This window comes from Protopterus annectens, chromosome 13.part0 (genome assembly GCF_019279795.1).
Source record: "Protopterus annectens isolate FY-2018-M chromosome 13.part0, PAN1.0, whole genome shotgun sequence".
Taxonomy (NCBI): Eukaryota; Metazoa; Chordata; order Ceratodontiformes; family Protopteridae; genus Protopterus; species Protopterus annectens.
In genome coordinates this window covers 132558828-132575429 of record NC_056747.1, presented here as the reverse complement: position 1 = coordinate 132575429, position 16602 = coordinate 132558828, and the positions used below count along the sequence as shown (strand labels likewise).

The following is a 16602-nucleotide window of genomic DNA, read 5'->3' as shown; positions in this document are numbered from 1 at the left end:
AGCTGGGGATATCTGTTATGGTGTATCTGTTTATTACTGTTGTGCATGTCTGGAATTTTTTATCCATTCACCAAATTTAGCCTTCCTTGGAGGGCATCTGGCATCTGGGGCAAGAAACACTGAAGAAGATGGCGTCGGCGGAGGCCTTTATACCCCAGCCGCTCTGACGTCGGGGAGGAGGCGACATCAGCCGACGCCGGACCCAGACTTTGGAATCCGGCCGACCGAAGGGCTGCCTGAGGCAGGACAACCCATATGTCAGGACTGCAGTTGCATATCTATCGCACATCTACATTTATGGTAGGTACAAAACTGTACTTTTCTTTACACCCCCCCCCCCCTTCCCTCTAATCCAAAAAGTTCTACTGAAAATCAGGAAGGACAAAGCAAAAATCTTGCTGGTGACCCCCTACTGGGAAAGGCAACACTGCTTCCCTCTTCTTTACTCACTAGCTAAGGGCAGTCACCGCAAGTTACCCTACAAGATGGACCTTCTCTCATGCAACAAAAGGGAGCCCTAATCCATCCTCGCCTACAGATGTTAGCACTAACACTCTGAGTGATGAACTTCCAATCCCTTTTAGACGCCACTACACAGAGGACGTGCTTACAGTCCTGAGGGAGGCCAGGAAACCTGCAACTAGAAAATCATACTTATCTAAATGGGAGAACAAATGGTGTGTACATAAGGACAGGGATCCCAGCCAAGCAGATCTTTCCTCAGTCCTTGCTTATGTGTGTGAACTCATTAAGGATGGCCTTACTCCTCAGTACATTTGGGTAATACTGCTGGCAGGTTGCCCTCAGTCGGCCTGAATTCCAAAGTCCTGGGTCCTGCATTGGCTGCTGTCGCCCCTTCCCTGACGTCAAGTCATCCAGGGGTATAAAAGATGCGGCCAACACCATTTTCTTTAGTCTGTCTTGCCGCATGGTACCGGAAGTAGAAGCAGTTCGCAAGTGCCGGTCGGCTGACTCCTGAGACTTTCATGTTCAAGTTTCAGATCCGAAGTCTTCTGTAAAGCTAAGTACCCCGTTGGGGAAACTTTTTTTCTTGCTCCAGACCGATGTCAGAAAAAGTTAATTGTATTTCTTGCGGGAAGCACATGCCTCATAAGGACTTTTTCATTCTTACTATATTCCTTGCCTGGGCCCTGACCATAACGTTTCAGGTTGTCTGTTTTGTGCTAGATTTAACCAATGCACTGTTAAGGGTCGGTATGATTTTGCATTAATCTATTTTGGACGCAGATTTATTTACTCTGAAATGTCGTCTGAGAGCCATTCGACTACCGGAATTCACAAAAATCGCAAAGAAAAAGCTAGACAACCGAGGCCCAAAACCGACTAAGCTTCTCCTAAGCCGGTTCTCAGTGAGACTCTTTCCCAGCCCCTGACGCCCGCTTCGCGGGCTGCTACCGACTCCCACGTGGAGTCTGCTATGCCGCTGGAAACTCAAGGTATTGTAGCCTCGGACGCTTTTCCTTCAGATGGGTCCGGAGCTGCTGAGCAGGCACCGGCTTCTGAAGGTGTATACAGACCTAAATATTTATACATTAAAACAACTTCAAAGGCAAAGACTAAAGCACCTTCAAAGACAAAGAAGCAAACTCAAGAGCCCATGTGGACAGGCATCCATGCCCAAAAAGCAGATGCTCAAAATGGCCGAAGACGTGATTACCTTGATCAGGGGTTCCCATCCCCCTCCTGATAAGAGACCTAGGCAAGAGACTGACTTGAATCTTCAGATCAGGTCATTTCCATTTCTTGTCATGAATATTCCCCCCCAAGAGGATTCTGATGCTGAAGAATCTATTCCTTCAGCTTCCCCTCCTGATGACTGTTCCTTTGGGGAAACCTTACATACCATGAGGGAGCATTTCCACTGGGAGAGCCAAGATTTTTCAGCATCTAAAAAGAGGCACAGGGATTTCCTTTTACTACCTCAACACAAGCCACTAGCCATCCTACCTGTGTTAGACATTGCAGATGTGTTTTTGGAGTCTAGTCTTACACCTGACTCCTTAACTCCAGCCCCTGTTAAGTCAGACAGATATTACAGGGTTCCTGACTCTCATAAATTAATTTTTAAAAACCCCGCTGCAGACCCAGAAATTATTTTTCAGGGTCCCGAAGGAGTTAAGGCTTCCGCTGCAAAAAAACCCTACCCCCTCTGACAGAGATTCTACGGCACTGGATAGATGGGGAATAAAGGTTTACACATCTGCTACCTTGGCTATAAGGGCCTTAAACGGTCAGTTTCATATGCTCAAATATTAACAGCATGTCATGGCATTGCTTAAACAGAAAATGTTAAACAGTGAATGTGCAGAAAACAAGGAAATGCAGGATTTAATGCATGCAGCTGAACAAGTTGGAAAGCATACTTTGCAATGTGGTTTTGATTCTTTAGAGGCCTCCTGCAGGGCCGCAGTTATAGGTTCTCTTATTAGCAGGCATGCTTGGTTAAAGAAACAAAATCTGCCTGATCATGTTAAAGTTAAATTATTAGATGCTCCTTTACAGCCTGATACTTTGTTTGGTATTAAGGCAGAAGAGGTGTTAAAGAAAATGGAGGACAAAGCTAAATCTATGCAAACGGGCAAGGTGCATTCCGCTCAAAACAATGGGGAGCTTCTACCTCCAAAGTTGGAGATGACAAATCACAACCATTCAGGAAACAGTCCCAATGACTTCCCTTTGCCTGCACCAAGCACTTAACCTCCTGGCAGCACCCTTAGGGGGAAAATTAGCACTTTTTTCTCAAAATTGGCACATTATAACCCAGGACAAGTGGGTCTTAAATATCGTGTCACAAGGCTACAAGTTCCATTTCCATGCCCTGACAAAGGCAAACGGCTGGCCAGATCTGCCAAAAAATCAATGGGTAGAGGCACAAAAACAAGTCTCATCCCTCATGGACAATGGGGGCCATTCAACTAGTACCACAGCAAGAGCAGAGACAAGGATGCTCAAAAAAAAACAGTTGCTCAGAATGGCCGAAGACTTGATTACCTTGAGCAGGGGTTCCCTCCCCCTCCTGATAAGAGGCCTAGGCAAGAGACAGACTATGAATCTTCAGATCAGGTTTCTAGTTCTTTTGTTTCCTCTTCTGATCCGGAATATTTACTTCCCCTCTGAGAATTCTGATGCTGAAGAATCTATTCCTTCAGCTTCTCCTCCTTAGGACTATTCTTTTGAGGAAACCTCGCATACCATGAGGGAACATTTCCACTGGAAGAGCCAAGAGTTTTCTGAATCTAAAAAGAGGCTCAGGGACTTCATTTTACTACCTCAACACAGGCCTCTAGCCATTCCACCTGTGTTAGACATTATAGATGTGTTTTCAGAGTCTAGTCTGACCTCTGACTACTTGGCTCCGGCTCCTGTTAAGCCTGACAGATATTACAGGGTTCCTGACTCTCATAAATTCCTTTATAAAAACCCTACTGCAGACCCAGAGACTATTTCACAGGGTCCCAAAGGGGTTAAGGCTTCTGCTGCAAAAAACCCTACCCCCTCTGACAGATTCTAGGGCACTGGATAGATGGGGAAACAATGTTTACACATTTGCTACCTTTGCTATAAGGGCCTTAAACTGTCAGTTTCATATGCTCAAGTATCGGCAACATGTCATGACATTGCTTAAACAGAAAATGTTAAACTCTGAATGTGCAGAAATCAGGGAAATGCAGGATTTATTGCATGCAGCCGAACAAGTTGGAAAGCATACTTTGCAATGTGGTTTTGACTCTCTGGAGGCCTCCTGCAGGGCCGCAGTTACGGGTTCTGTAATTAAGAGGCATGCTTGGTTAAAGGAACAAAATCTGCCTGATCATGTCAAAGTTAAATTATTAGATGCACCTTTACAGCATAATACTTTGGTGTTAAAGAAAATGGAGGACAAAGCTAAATCTATACAAACTGCCAAAGATTTTTTACAAGTACAGCCACCTCTGTTTAGTAGACACTGGCCTACAAAGAATTGGTCCTTTCCAGTGTCAGACAGACCTCAAAGGGGCAGATCCAGACGCCCTAGAGGCAAATCCCAGGCGCAAGGTTCATACAGGTCAAAGCAATGGGGTGCTTCTACGTGGAGAAGACAAATTCTACTCGAAACAATCCCAATGACTTCCCCCTGCCTGCACCAAACAGTTATCTCCCGGCAGCACCTTTAGGGGGGAAAATAGCACATTTTTCCCAAGACTGGCACATAACCCAGGAGAAGTGGGTTCTAAACATAGTCTCACAAGGCTACAAGTTTCACTTCCATACCCTGCCAAAGGCAAATGGTTGGTCAGATCTGCCAAAAAATCAATGGGCAGAGGCATAAAAACAAGTTTCATCCCTCATGGACATGGGGGCTATTCAACAATTACCACAGCAAGAGCAGGGACAAGGATTTTACTCTACTGTTCTTGGTACCCAGAAAGGACAAAGCCTGGAGACCAATACTGGACCTATCTGTTCTAAAAACACATTCCTGGATATACCCAAATTCAAAATGTTGACCTTGCAGTAGCTTCTGCCCATGCTGGGCAAAAAGGCTTGGTTCGTGACTTTAGACCTAAAAGAGGTATACCTGCATGTCCCAATTAGGCAGTCACGCAGAAGATAGCTCAGATTCAAGGCTGGCTCAATGCATTACCAATTGTCTGCACTGCCCTTTGGCTTATCTACTGCACTCAGGGTCCTTACAAAGTGCCTGGCACCAGTAATGGCTTCCTGCAGACAGAGGAATACAGATATATCCTTACTTGGACGACTGCCTAATTCAAGCAGAGAATAAGGACATTCTACTACAGCATCTGGCATTTGTGAAAAAACTTTTAACATGCCTAGGGTACACAGTCAATGAAAAGAAATCAAAACTAGTACCCTCTCAAGAGATAATATTCCTGGATGCAAGCTTAAATACAACTGCCCAGATGACTTATCTCATGCCAGACAAACACAGGCAACTGACTTCCTATTTCAAACTGTTGGCAACAAAAGCCCAGTTACCTGCAAGAAAAATTCTGCAGGCTTTTGGCTTCATGGCATCCTGCATCCTACTAATTCCATATGCAAGACTGCATATGAGGAAACTTCAGTGGTACCTAAAAAGTGTTTGGACTCAGCATTGCCACAGCCTGGAAACAATAATTACTCTCATTCCCTGCCTGCAACAGGAGTTTCCATGGGTGGGGGAAGGCCTGTCACCAGAACAAGTGACAGCCATTCACCTTACCCCCAGCCAGGCAGACATTGACAATGGATGCATCAGATTATGCCTGAGGGGCACACATGGCAGGAAGATGTATTCAAGGCACCAACCAAATGCATCTACATATCCATCAAAAAGAGATGCTAGCTTTTCAGAACGCCCTGACAGCACTCAAGGACCTACTTCATCCGGGACAACTACTGATAAAGACAGACAATACCACGGTCATGTGGTATATAAACAAGCAGGGAGGCACTCATTCTTACCCCCTCTGCAGACTAGCCATGACTTTGTGGGACACAGCATTGACCTACCAAGTACATCTGCAGGCAAAATTCCTGCCAGGAAAGATAACTACTCTGGCAGACGAACTAAGCAGAAACCTCATGGATCCCCACGAGTGGAAACTGGGTCCACAAGTCTTCAACATAACAAGGAAGTGGGGATGCCCGGGCATAGACCTATTTGCCTCTCCTCACAACTGCCAAATAAAGAGATTCTGCACAAGGACTTATCACAGACAAACATGGAAAGTGGATGCCCTATCTTTCAGCTGGAAATGCCTTTCCTCCACTGCCTCTCCTCCCCAAGGTACTCCTAAAGGTCAGACAAGAGAAGCCAAAAATGATACTGATTGCCCCAGACTGGCCCCGCCAGTATTGGTATCCAATCCTAAGGAACTTGTCTCCGTGCCAAGCCTGGACCTTACCTCAAATACCTCACCTACTGTCCCAACAAAACAATCAGATCCTGCACAGCCAACTCAAGACCTTAAATCTCGCAGCATGGCGGATAATGTAGTCATACAAAACACACCTCTCACTAAAGCGGTGATGGATGTCCTTTTGGAGGCCAGGAGGCCTAGTACTAGAAAATCTTATGCTGGAAAATGGAAGATTCTGTGCCTGGAACCAGGCACAAGGAATTGACACAGCAGTACCAAATATTCCTCAGATTTTGCAATACTTAACTGAGATGCTGGACAAAGGCCTATCCTTTTCATCAATTTAAAATTCATGCCTCTGCCATTTCAGCTCATTACAATACAGCGCCACCAATCTTTTTTCTCATTGTTTAAGGCAATACCTCAGAAGAGCCAAAAATTTAAGGCCTCCAAGGAGATCACCAATACCTGCATGGGACCTCAATTATGTTTTGGAAAAACTCACTCTGCCCCATTTTGAGCCTGCCGCTACAGCTGATATAAAGTTTTTAGTTTGGAAAACAGCTCTGCTCTTGGCAGTAACTTCTGCAAGATGAGTCTCAGAGCTACAGGCACTCATGGCTGTTGAACCTTTTATCATTTTTTATCCAGGCAGGGTTTCTCTGAGGACAAACCCGTCATTTATGCCTAAGGTAGTGTCCAGTGTGGCCCTTAACCAAACTATTCATCTGCCTACTTTTTATCCAAATCCACAGAATAATGCGGAGAGAATTCTGCATTCTTTGGACATAGACAGCTGCACTTCTACTTGAACAGAACCAAAGCTTTCAGAAAGACAGAACTACTACTAGTGGCATATGCTGCAGTATCACAACGAAAGGCCATCTCAAAGCAGACTATTTCAAAGTGGATAGGCCACTGCATTCATTACTGCTATTCACAACATGGCAAGCCAGTGCCTAAGGGCATTAGGCCACATTCAACCAGAGCAGCAGCCACTTAAGCAGCCTTCCTCAGGGGAGTACCAACCAAAGACATTTTAGAGGCTGCTAACTGGAGTTCAGTGCACACCTTCACAAAGCACCATCATTTACCACTCTATTTTAAATCCAGGACAGGCTTTGCCACTGCAGTTCTGCAGGACCTCATAGCCGCTCCTAATGCTATTTAGCTCCAGCCTCCCAACCGTAGATTTGGGATTCAACCAAAGTGTAATGACTGCAACAGTGAAACATTAAGAACGTAGTACAGTTGTGTACACTTATCATAAATGTAGATGTTCGAGTGTATTCACTGTTGCAGTCCAGGTTACCCACCATCCCCCTTCTCTTTTTGCTGGAAGTTAGCTGCACTTCTCTAATCTATACAACCTGTGTGGTATATTTGGTTGTAGATGAAGGTATAATATATTTTGGTGCATGCATGTTTTATTGGCATATTTTTAAGCCTTCCTTTTTAGGGGCACCTGACATCTGGGGCAAGAAAAACTGAAGAAAATTGCGTCTGCTGCATCTTTTATGCCCCTGGCACACTGACGGCAGGGAAGAGGCGACAGCAACCAAACCGGCCCTAGACTTTGGAATTTAGGCTGACTGAGGGTAGCCTGCCAGCAGGATAACCCAAGTGTAATGACTGCAACAGTGAATACACTAACATCTACATTTATGGTAAGTGTACACAACTGTACTTTTTCAGGAAGACAGAGCAATTACTAGTGGCATATGCTGTAGGATCACAAGGAAAGGCTGTCTCCAAGTAGACTATTTCAAAGTGGATAGGCCACTGCATTCGTTTTTGGTATTCACAGCATGGCAAGCCAGTGCCTAAGGGCATTAGGCCACATTCAAACAGAGCTGCAGCCACTTCAGCAGCCTTTCTTAGGGGAGTACCAACTAAAGACATTTTAGAGGCTGCTACTTTGAGTTCAGTGCACACCTTTACAAAGCATTATCGTCTGCCACTTTACTCTAAATCCAGTGCAGGCTTTGCCACTGCAGTTCTGCAGGGCCCCATAGCCACTCCTAATGCTGTTTACCTCCACCCTACCAACCATAGCTTTGGGACTCTACCCAAATGTAATGACTGCAACTGTGAAACACGAAGAACATAGCACAGTTGTGTACACTTACGTAAATGTAGATGTTCGAGTGTATTCACTGTTGCAGTCCTAGTTACCCACCCGCCATCCCCCTTATTTCTGCCTTGAACTTATCTTTCTTTCTCTGATCTATACAACCTATGTGGTGTATTTGCTTGTAGATGAGGGTAAAGTTTATATTGATGCATACATGTTTTATATGTGTGTGTGTGTGTGTGTGTGTGTGTGTGTGTGTGTGTGTGTGTGTGTGTGTGTGTGTGTGTGTGTGTGTGTGTGTGTGTGTGTGTGTGTGTATATATATATATATATATATCTATACACACACACACACACATTTTGGCTACCCTTTAGAGGGCACCTGACATCTGGGGCAAGAAAAACTGAAGAAAATGGTGTCTGCTGCATCTTTTATACCCCTGACGACCTGACGTAAGGGAAGGGGTGACAGCAACCGACGCAGGATCCAAGACTTAGGAATTCAGGCCGACTGAGGGCAACCTGCCAGCAGATTTACCCAAATGTAATGACTGCAACACTGAATACACTCTAACATCTACATTTATGGTAAGTGTACCCAACTGTACTTTACTTCAAAAGCCTTCCTCAAAGGGCTGGACACAACTTCCATTATATACGCTGCCACCTTGTCCACTGTTCACACCTTCATCAAACACTACCAGCTTGGTAAAGTCTCCAGAGCCACGTCAGGCTTTGCTGGAGCAATCCTGCAGGGGTTTCTTAAATCTTCCACTTCTACCTCCACCCTTCCCTCTAACTAAGGTGTGATACTCTACCATAGTAAGAATACTACAACATAGGAATAGAAAGACCTAGAATAGTTGTGTGAAATCTTACCATTTCCTTCACTTCCATGTTGCAGTATTCCATCCCTCCCACTTTCCCCCTGATTTAATTTTGGACTAGGCACATAGCTGTTAGCTACTAGGAATCTCTACACTTCAAGAGCAGCTAGCAAGCGTATGACACTTGACACTTCTAGATGATAATTACTCATTACTCTCTTTAGGACTGTGTCTGTCTGGCCTTCAAGTTCTGAGGTCTGTGCATGCAAATGTCACATTTAAGGTACCTGGTTTATGGCCCTACATGTGACGTTTCATGCACCTACAGCAGCCAGGCTTAAGCTTTTGTATAGGAGCTCTCTCTGTGTTGCCTGAGTCAGGAAATCCCACAGTAAGAATACTGCTACATGGACGAGAACGACATCTATGGTTATGGTAAGAATTTACACAACTATTCATTCTTGCACAGCAGTACTTTATCACAGCTGCTCTCCCCTGTAGTTGTAGAAGAGGTACTGGATTACTTATTTTGCATCTGTCATCCCAAAATGAACATAAATGGTGCAGGTTGTCCTCACTCACAGCTTTTACTCTCTTGCGTGGTCAGTCTCAACTGGTTTGGGGGTCTACCCAAAAGTTTCCTGTCTACCTGCACCCCCTCCCCGTCCTGTTCATGTGAGAAATGTATGGTCAGGTTTGGATGAACATCTCCAGTTGTGGTGCAGTCGGAGTTGACGCACGAGTGGAAATCTTGTTATTAAAATGCTACTCAATAAGTTTTTCACATAAAAAAAAAAGGCATTTGGGGATTTCATCCAAAAAACATAAGAGCAGTAAAAAGTGGAAAGCTTTCAACTACAACTCTTTCAGTGTTTAATAAAAACTTGTATACTTTTATACAAAGCTCTCCGTTTGTATAAAACACCAGCCTATTTGTTTTTATTAAGCATTGAAATTAAATTGTACTTTGAAGCTTTGCTGTTTTTACTGCTCTTGTATCACTTTGGAATAAATCGTAAAACTTTTGAGTTTTTTTGTTTTTCTCTGATTTTTTACCACTTGAACTTTGTCTTCCGGGAGAAGTTTATTCCTTGTACTTAAGTTTTTGACAGATTTCAAGAATGGTTCATTTTTCTTACAGGTCATCAAGTAGAAGAGATGATTCAAGGAGAACAGATAAAAGGGATGACAAGGATAAAAAAGATAAAGATAAAAAAGATGACCACAGGCGATCAGACAGAACCAGGAGTAGCAAGTCAGGTGAGTGCAAAGTCTTACTTTGTAAGTTTTGCCTTTAGAGATAACAGGAATTGTATGTTTGTGTCTTCAGTGAGTATGGCACTGATCTCGAACCATACAAGTTGTAGCCCAGGTGAATAGGATCCCATAAGAAATATATTTGCAGATACAGAAATGTTGTATATATTTACAAATTTAAACATTTTCTACTGTATTTAGTTCAAGAAGCAGTTTACAAAGTCAAAATATGGATGGAAAAATTGAATTATGCAGAACATAGCTTTTTGCACAAGATGTAGTCATGATGATAGATTGTTTATGCTACAAGGATAGCAACATATTGTATAGTCGGGTCCCTATCAGTTCATTGAATGGTGTTTTCAGTGCAATTGCATTGAATGTGGTGTTTGCCGAACTGCTCTTACTGAGATCCCAGTAAAGTGAGGAGCAGGAAATGTGCCCTTTCTTCACTGTAGTGCGATCTCTAGTTGTATACGGCCATCGCCTGAAAACTTCCTGAATTGGCCAGCTTGCCTGGTGCTTAGAAAAGTACTACTGAGAAGACCCCCCCCCCCCAACATTAGTGTAAATTAATCCATCCTGGGTCCTCCCTTCCTGCTTTAAACTTAAAAGAAATTCCTCCGGCCATCAACTGAAGACACCCTGAATTGGCCTGTCTCCTGGTACTTAGAATAATACTAGTAAGAAGACACCCCCCCCCCCCCAACAAGATTGTGTAAATGTATGTTGCTCAACACTAATTAAATGTAGATTTGATGTACTATCTATAGAGTTAATCTGCCCTTTCGTGTGTGCGTTCTAGCAGCCTACTGCAGACAGTTTGTCCTCTTCCCCCCTTGTTATCACTACCCTAGAATATATTTAAACCTAAGACTGGTTCAGCTATCCCTGCTGTGTGCTATCTCCTTCTACCATTAAGTGGCAGCATCTACCAATATAAATCCTAGATATTCTTTATAATCCTAACAAGTTATATTTTTTCATAAACAGTTGGTTGAGTTATTATCCTTAGACTGTTTTTCCCTATATACTGTACTGTTTGCTTGCTTTGTACAGTCATTTGCCCTTTACTTAGGTTAATTACCGGCTTACCAGCTGTAAGCTGCTTTTTGAGATGAGTGGGTCTCTCTTTATGTTGTCGCCAGCTGCATTACTTTAGTCTGAGTATACAGGGCTCGACTGTTGCACTTTGCTGGCCTAGTCTGCTCTCTAGATACCTATTAAAAGGACGCCAATGGTCATATATCTTTGGAAGGCCTTTACTTCTCTTTCAAGGTGGACCAGTGGTCCTACTAGTTAGCTTAATTACTGGCTTAGCAGCTATTTTTCTTTTCTGTTTGTCTTTATAAGGGCACCACATGGCTTTTATATTGTGAAAACTGTTCAGCACAAGTTATTGCACAGCATGAACATATCGCAGTTTACTGTGTTAAGTCTGAGCACTATAAATTGCATTGTTTAGAGATTAATAGTATTACTTTATCATTTACCCCTTGCTTTCTGCTGCTTATATTTGGCTCTACTGCTGTATAACCCTGTCTTCTCAAACGGATAGCATGCTGAACTGCTGAATAAATCTTTTGTTCTATTTAATGGAGCCTATATTGCCTAACATGTATTGTTCATACATGATGTCTGCTGCTTTCCATTGTTAATCCCCTAAACCTAATCTTCCTCTACATACTTGCTCTAGCTTCATCTAACCATAGCCTCTCTCTACTATTGTGCTTTGTTACACCCTCCCTTATTCTCTAACCATCCCTTACCTTCTGCCTTATTTCTCTTCATCTGCAATATTAACTAACTCAGTGTTGCCTCCCTCTCCTCTACAATAGTCCATCCCGGGTGCTCCCTCCCTGCTTTAAACGCAAAAGGAATACCTCCAGCCATCACCTGAAGACGCCCTGAATTGGCCAGCTTGCCTGGTACTTAGAAAAATACTACTGAGAAGACACCCCCCCCCCCCCAACAATAGTGTGTAAAAGTATGTTGCTTAACACTAATTAAATGTAGACTTTATGTACTATATATAGAGATAATCTGCCCTCCACTATGTGCGTTCTAGCAACCTACCTCAGACCGTTTTGCCCTCTTCTCCTCCTGTTATCCCTACTGTAGAATATATTTAAACCTAAGACTGGTCCAACTAGCCCTGCTGTTTGCTATCTCCTACCATTAGGTGGCAGCATCAACCAATTTAAATCCTAGATATTCTTTATAATCCCAAGTAGTTTTATTTTTTCACAAACAGTTAGTTATGAGTTAATATCCTTAGACTGTAAATATAATCTCCTCCCTGCTAAACCACCCTCTGTAAAGGCAGCCTTCTTTTTCTGTCTGGAAATAATTAGCTCATACCTTCCAACTACAGCCTTTAAAACTGCTCTTTGCTGACACTTCTGCCACTCACAGCAAGAGGTTCTCCCGTTAGATTCTCGGCTGGAGCGCGTTCTGTGTGGAGTCTGCATGTCCTCCCCGCAGTCGAGTGGCGTTCGAAAGACATGGGTAGAATGGGCGTGCCTTAGTTGAAGGTTGAGCTTGCACCTCGACACCTGCAAAAAAAAAAAATGTACTGCCAATCATTAGCAGACTGGAGTTCCGCTGTGGCGACCCCTAACCGGGAAAAGACGAAAGAAAAGAAACTCACCTCTAGTGTTCTTTCCAGCTCTGTTCGCCCAACTGGCTCACTCGTTCCCCTACTCTGCCGCCAATTCCCACCCACCCCAGTACTCCTAGCTTTATTCCTATCTTACCCCACCCTCTCAGCCTAATTACCCAATACCAGCTTCCCCCTCATTACTCCTCCCACCTATAACCATCCTCCTTAAACTCTGTAATCTGTACTCCACCCAATAATTTTAGTCCCCTCCTCTTTCCTTACATCTCTATAATACCTCCATCACTTTTTTTAAACCCTTTAATTTTTCATGGCCGTCTCTGTTTTCCTAGCCACTCATACCACACTCTCTTTGCTCCAACATGTTCTCCTCAAGTTATCACAACCTCCATTCCCCCAGCCTCTTTCTGTTCCTACTTCCCTTATACTATGCTACCTCATATTCCACCTATGCTGGTCCAATACCACCTACAAAGACAGCTGTCATACAAACCCACCTTCCCCCTCACTCTTACTCCCATTTCCACTCTATCTCTTTTTCTCTCATTCAGCCCAATCCTCTGCACCTATTCCACCTTAAACTCTTCTCCTCTAAAGTCAAGATACTGTTACCTGCTCCAATCTACCAAAATTTATACCTGGCAGACCAATATGGCTAAAGTATATCTCCTTCAACAACCTAGTCCAAGCTGGTGATATCCATCCTAACCCTGGTCCTACATCCTTTATTAACAACACTCATCCCTTACCCTCTGCCTCCTTTCTCAGCACCCTAAAGATTTTTTTTACAATTAATTCACAAAGTCTAAACAACAAAGTACACCACTTTCAAGCTTGGTTAAGCCACAACCAACCAGATATCTTAGCATCTCTGAAACTTCGCTCAAGCCCTTTATCTCTGACTGAGATCCTGCCCCCAGGATTTCATTGTCTCAGAAATGACCTACTAAATAAAGGTGGAGGCACTGCCCTAGTCTACTCCAACCTTCTTACCTTAATTCCCCTCCAAATTCTAATTCCTCAATTCCAGAACACTGAACTAACTGCCTGAATTCTAAAACTAAATAAACATAAAGATATCTGCATCTTTGCCCTATATATCTCACCAGTTAACAATATCTCTGCACTCGAAAATATTCTCCTGTCTTTGCCCTATATATCTCACCTGGTAACAATATCTCTGCACTCGTAAATATTCTCCTGTGGGCCTCTACTGAAATTAACTATGAAACTTGTATCCTTGTTGATGTGAATACTGACTGGAATAAAATCAATTGCCCCTCTCCCTCCCTATCCATTAACTTCTATAACTTCACTCAATCCTCTCCATCACTCGACCTAACAAAATAAACCCTCCTGGATCCACTATAGATTGGATCCAAATAAAATAACCATTTCTGACATAATTCCTGATACCTTTAGCGACCACCTCCCAGCCTTCATGCATCGCTCAACTAGTTCCTCCCCACACCAGCATCAGTACATTCAAACTCGTAACCTCAGTAGCTTCAACCCAACTACTTCCTCAAATACTTTCAAACAAATTAACTGTGAAATTCTAAACATCCTTCCTCTTGACAAGGCTATAGAACGCTTCAACTCTGTCGTCTTTGATAATTTAAACTCACCTAGCCCCACTAAGAAACAAAAAGATAAAAACTAAAACTGCTCCTTGGCTATCCAAAGAGACAACAGATTTTGCACCACAGAGACAAACCATGGAAGCTTTACCAAAACAATAAACTGGACAATACCTTGCTCCAATATAAACAGCTCCAAAACTGTGCAAAACGACTAATCACCAAAGGCAAAATATTCTACTATATCAAACTTCAGTCCAATAACAATAAAACCCCCCAAAAATTCTGGAACTCTGTAAACTCGCTCCTCAATCCAGGCTCCAAGAATAATCCCTGTCCTGACCAAAGTAAATTTGACCTCGAACTAGGCTCTGAATTTAACTTTTTTTTTTCTCCATAGACACTATTACTACCCTCACCAAGACATTTCCCAATAATAACTCAACTGTTCTACACACTCCCCTTTCTAACTCACCTCATCTGTTTGAATTCAAACCCATCTCCACTAACTTTATAAAAAAACTTTTGTCCAAACTTAAACCTTTCTCTAACGCTTCTGACAATATTCCCTCTTCCTTCCTAAATGTGCTTCTGATGGCATTGCACTTCCAATCAGCGTCATTATCAACCGATCCATAAAAGAATCATACGTCCCCAAACTATGGCGCTCAGCTTATATTCTTCCTTTTCATAAAAGAGGCAAAAATACCAGCATCTCAAACTTTCGCCCATTGCTTTGCTCTCACCAATCTCTAAAGTCCTAGAAAAATGCATCCACCTCCAACTTGTGCCTTTTCTGACCCAAAACAATCTTCTCACTCCTACCCAGCATGGCTTCTGTCCAGGCCATAGCACAATAACCGCTCTACTCTCTTTCCTAGAAATTGACAATCAAGCCTGATATTCAGGCCACTTAGTTTCTACTCTTTTACACTATCTGTCTAAAGCCTTTGATACGGTTTCCCACAAGCACCTTCTCTGTCATCTCTCAAACCTTAATCTCTGACATAATGCTTTATCCTAGTTCTCCATCTATCTGGCAGATCACAGGCAGTCAAATGGAAGAACTCCATCTCTTCCTTCCTACCTACCCCAACTGGCGTACCACAGGGATCCATCCTTGGGCCAATGTTTTTTTAACAACTTCATGAATAACTTTCGCACTGCTATTCCTGATGCTAAAATCCATTCAATACGTAGACGATTCAACCTTAGTCTGCTCTGCTTCAGACCTCTCTGAATTGCTGACAAAAACACAAACTGCCTTCTCAACTGAAAACTGGAAGCGCCAAAACCATCTCTCTCAATACAAATAAATCGAAGATTATACTATTCTCTCCCACAAAGACCCTCTCCTATGATAAAAACAGCTTCAGAGTCTGTAGTCAAACTAACTCACCTATAGTAGTAGTCCCCTCTGCCAAACTACTTGGCATTACTGTAGAGGAACACCCCAAGTTTAATATTCATATTCAACAAAATGTTAAGAAAACCCACCAAAAGCGAGGTATGCTGCGTAGGAAGAATCACTTTCTCTCCAACTCTACCAGGCAAACTCTGGCCGTGACTTACCTTCTTCCTTCCTTGTTATACGGAGCCACTCTCCTAACCAACCTGTCCTCCTCTATCACCTCTAAACTAGAAAACTGCTGCAACAAATTCTCTAAATTTGCCTCTAAATCTAAAAGTACCACCCATCACTGCCTAACCCTACAGTCCCTGAATTTTCTTGAACTCCCAAACTACCTAGACTCTTTACAACTCACTACTGCACATAGACTTGTCTGTGTGTGTGCGCGCGTCTGTGTGTGTGCGCGCGTCTGTGTGTGTCTGTAGCGTCTGTGTGTAGCGTCTGTGTGTCTTGTGGCGTCTGTGTGTGCGGCGTCTGTGTGTCTTGGCGTCTGTGTGTGCACGTGTCTGTGTGCACGCACGTCTGTGTGTGCGCACGTCTGTGTGCGCACGTCTGTGTGCGCACGTCTGTGTGTGCGCGTCTGTGTGCGCGTCTGTGTGCGCGTCTGTGTGCGCGTCTGTGTGCGCGTCTGTGTGCGCGTCTGTGTGTGTGTGTGCGCGCGTCTGTGTGTGTGTGCGCGTCTGTGTGTGTGTGTGTGCGCGTCTGTGTGTGTGTGGGCGTCTGTGTGTGTGTGTGGGCGTCTGTGTGTGTGTGTGGGCGTCTGTGTGTGTGTGTGGGCGTCTGTGTGTGTGTGTGTGGGCGTCTGTGTGTGTGTGGGCGTCTGTGTGTGTGTGGGCGTCTGTGTGTGTGTGCGGGCGTCTGTGTGTGTGTGTGGGCGTCTGTGTGTGTGTCTTGGCGTCTGTGTGTGTGTGCGCGTCTGTGTGTGTGTGGCGTCTGTGTGTGTGTGCGGCGTCTGTGTGTGATCTT

General features: G+C 43.7%; 1 protein-coding gene across 2 annotated transcripts in view; it reads left to right on the top strand.

Annotated features, from left to right (window-relative positions):
- The window catches only part of LOC122817656 (scaffold attachment factor B2-like), a 1188489-nt gene that overhangs the window by 634705 nt on the left and 537182 nt on the right, over window positions 1-16602 (top strand). For both annotated transcript variants that reach the window (XM_044090719.1, XM_044090720.1), the window contains exon 11: window positions 9910-10028. In XM_044090719.1, the coding sequence (XP_043946654.1) occupies window positions 9910-10028 (119 nt within the window). The remainder of the gene's footprint in view (window positions 1-9909; window positions 10029-16602) is intronic.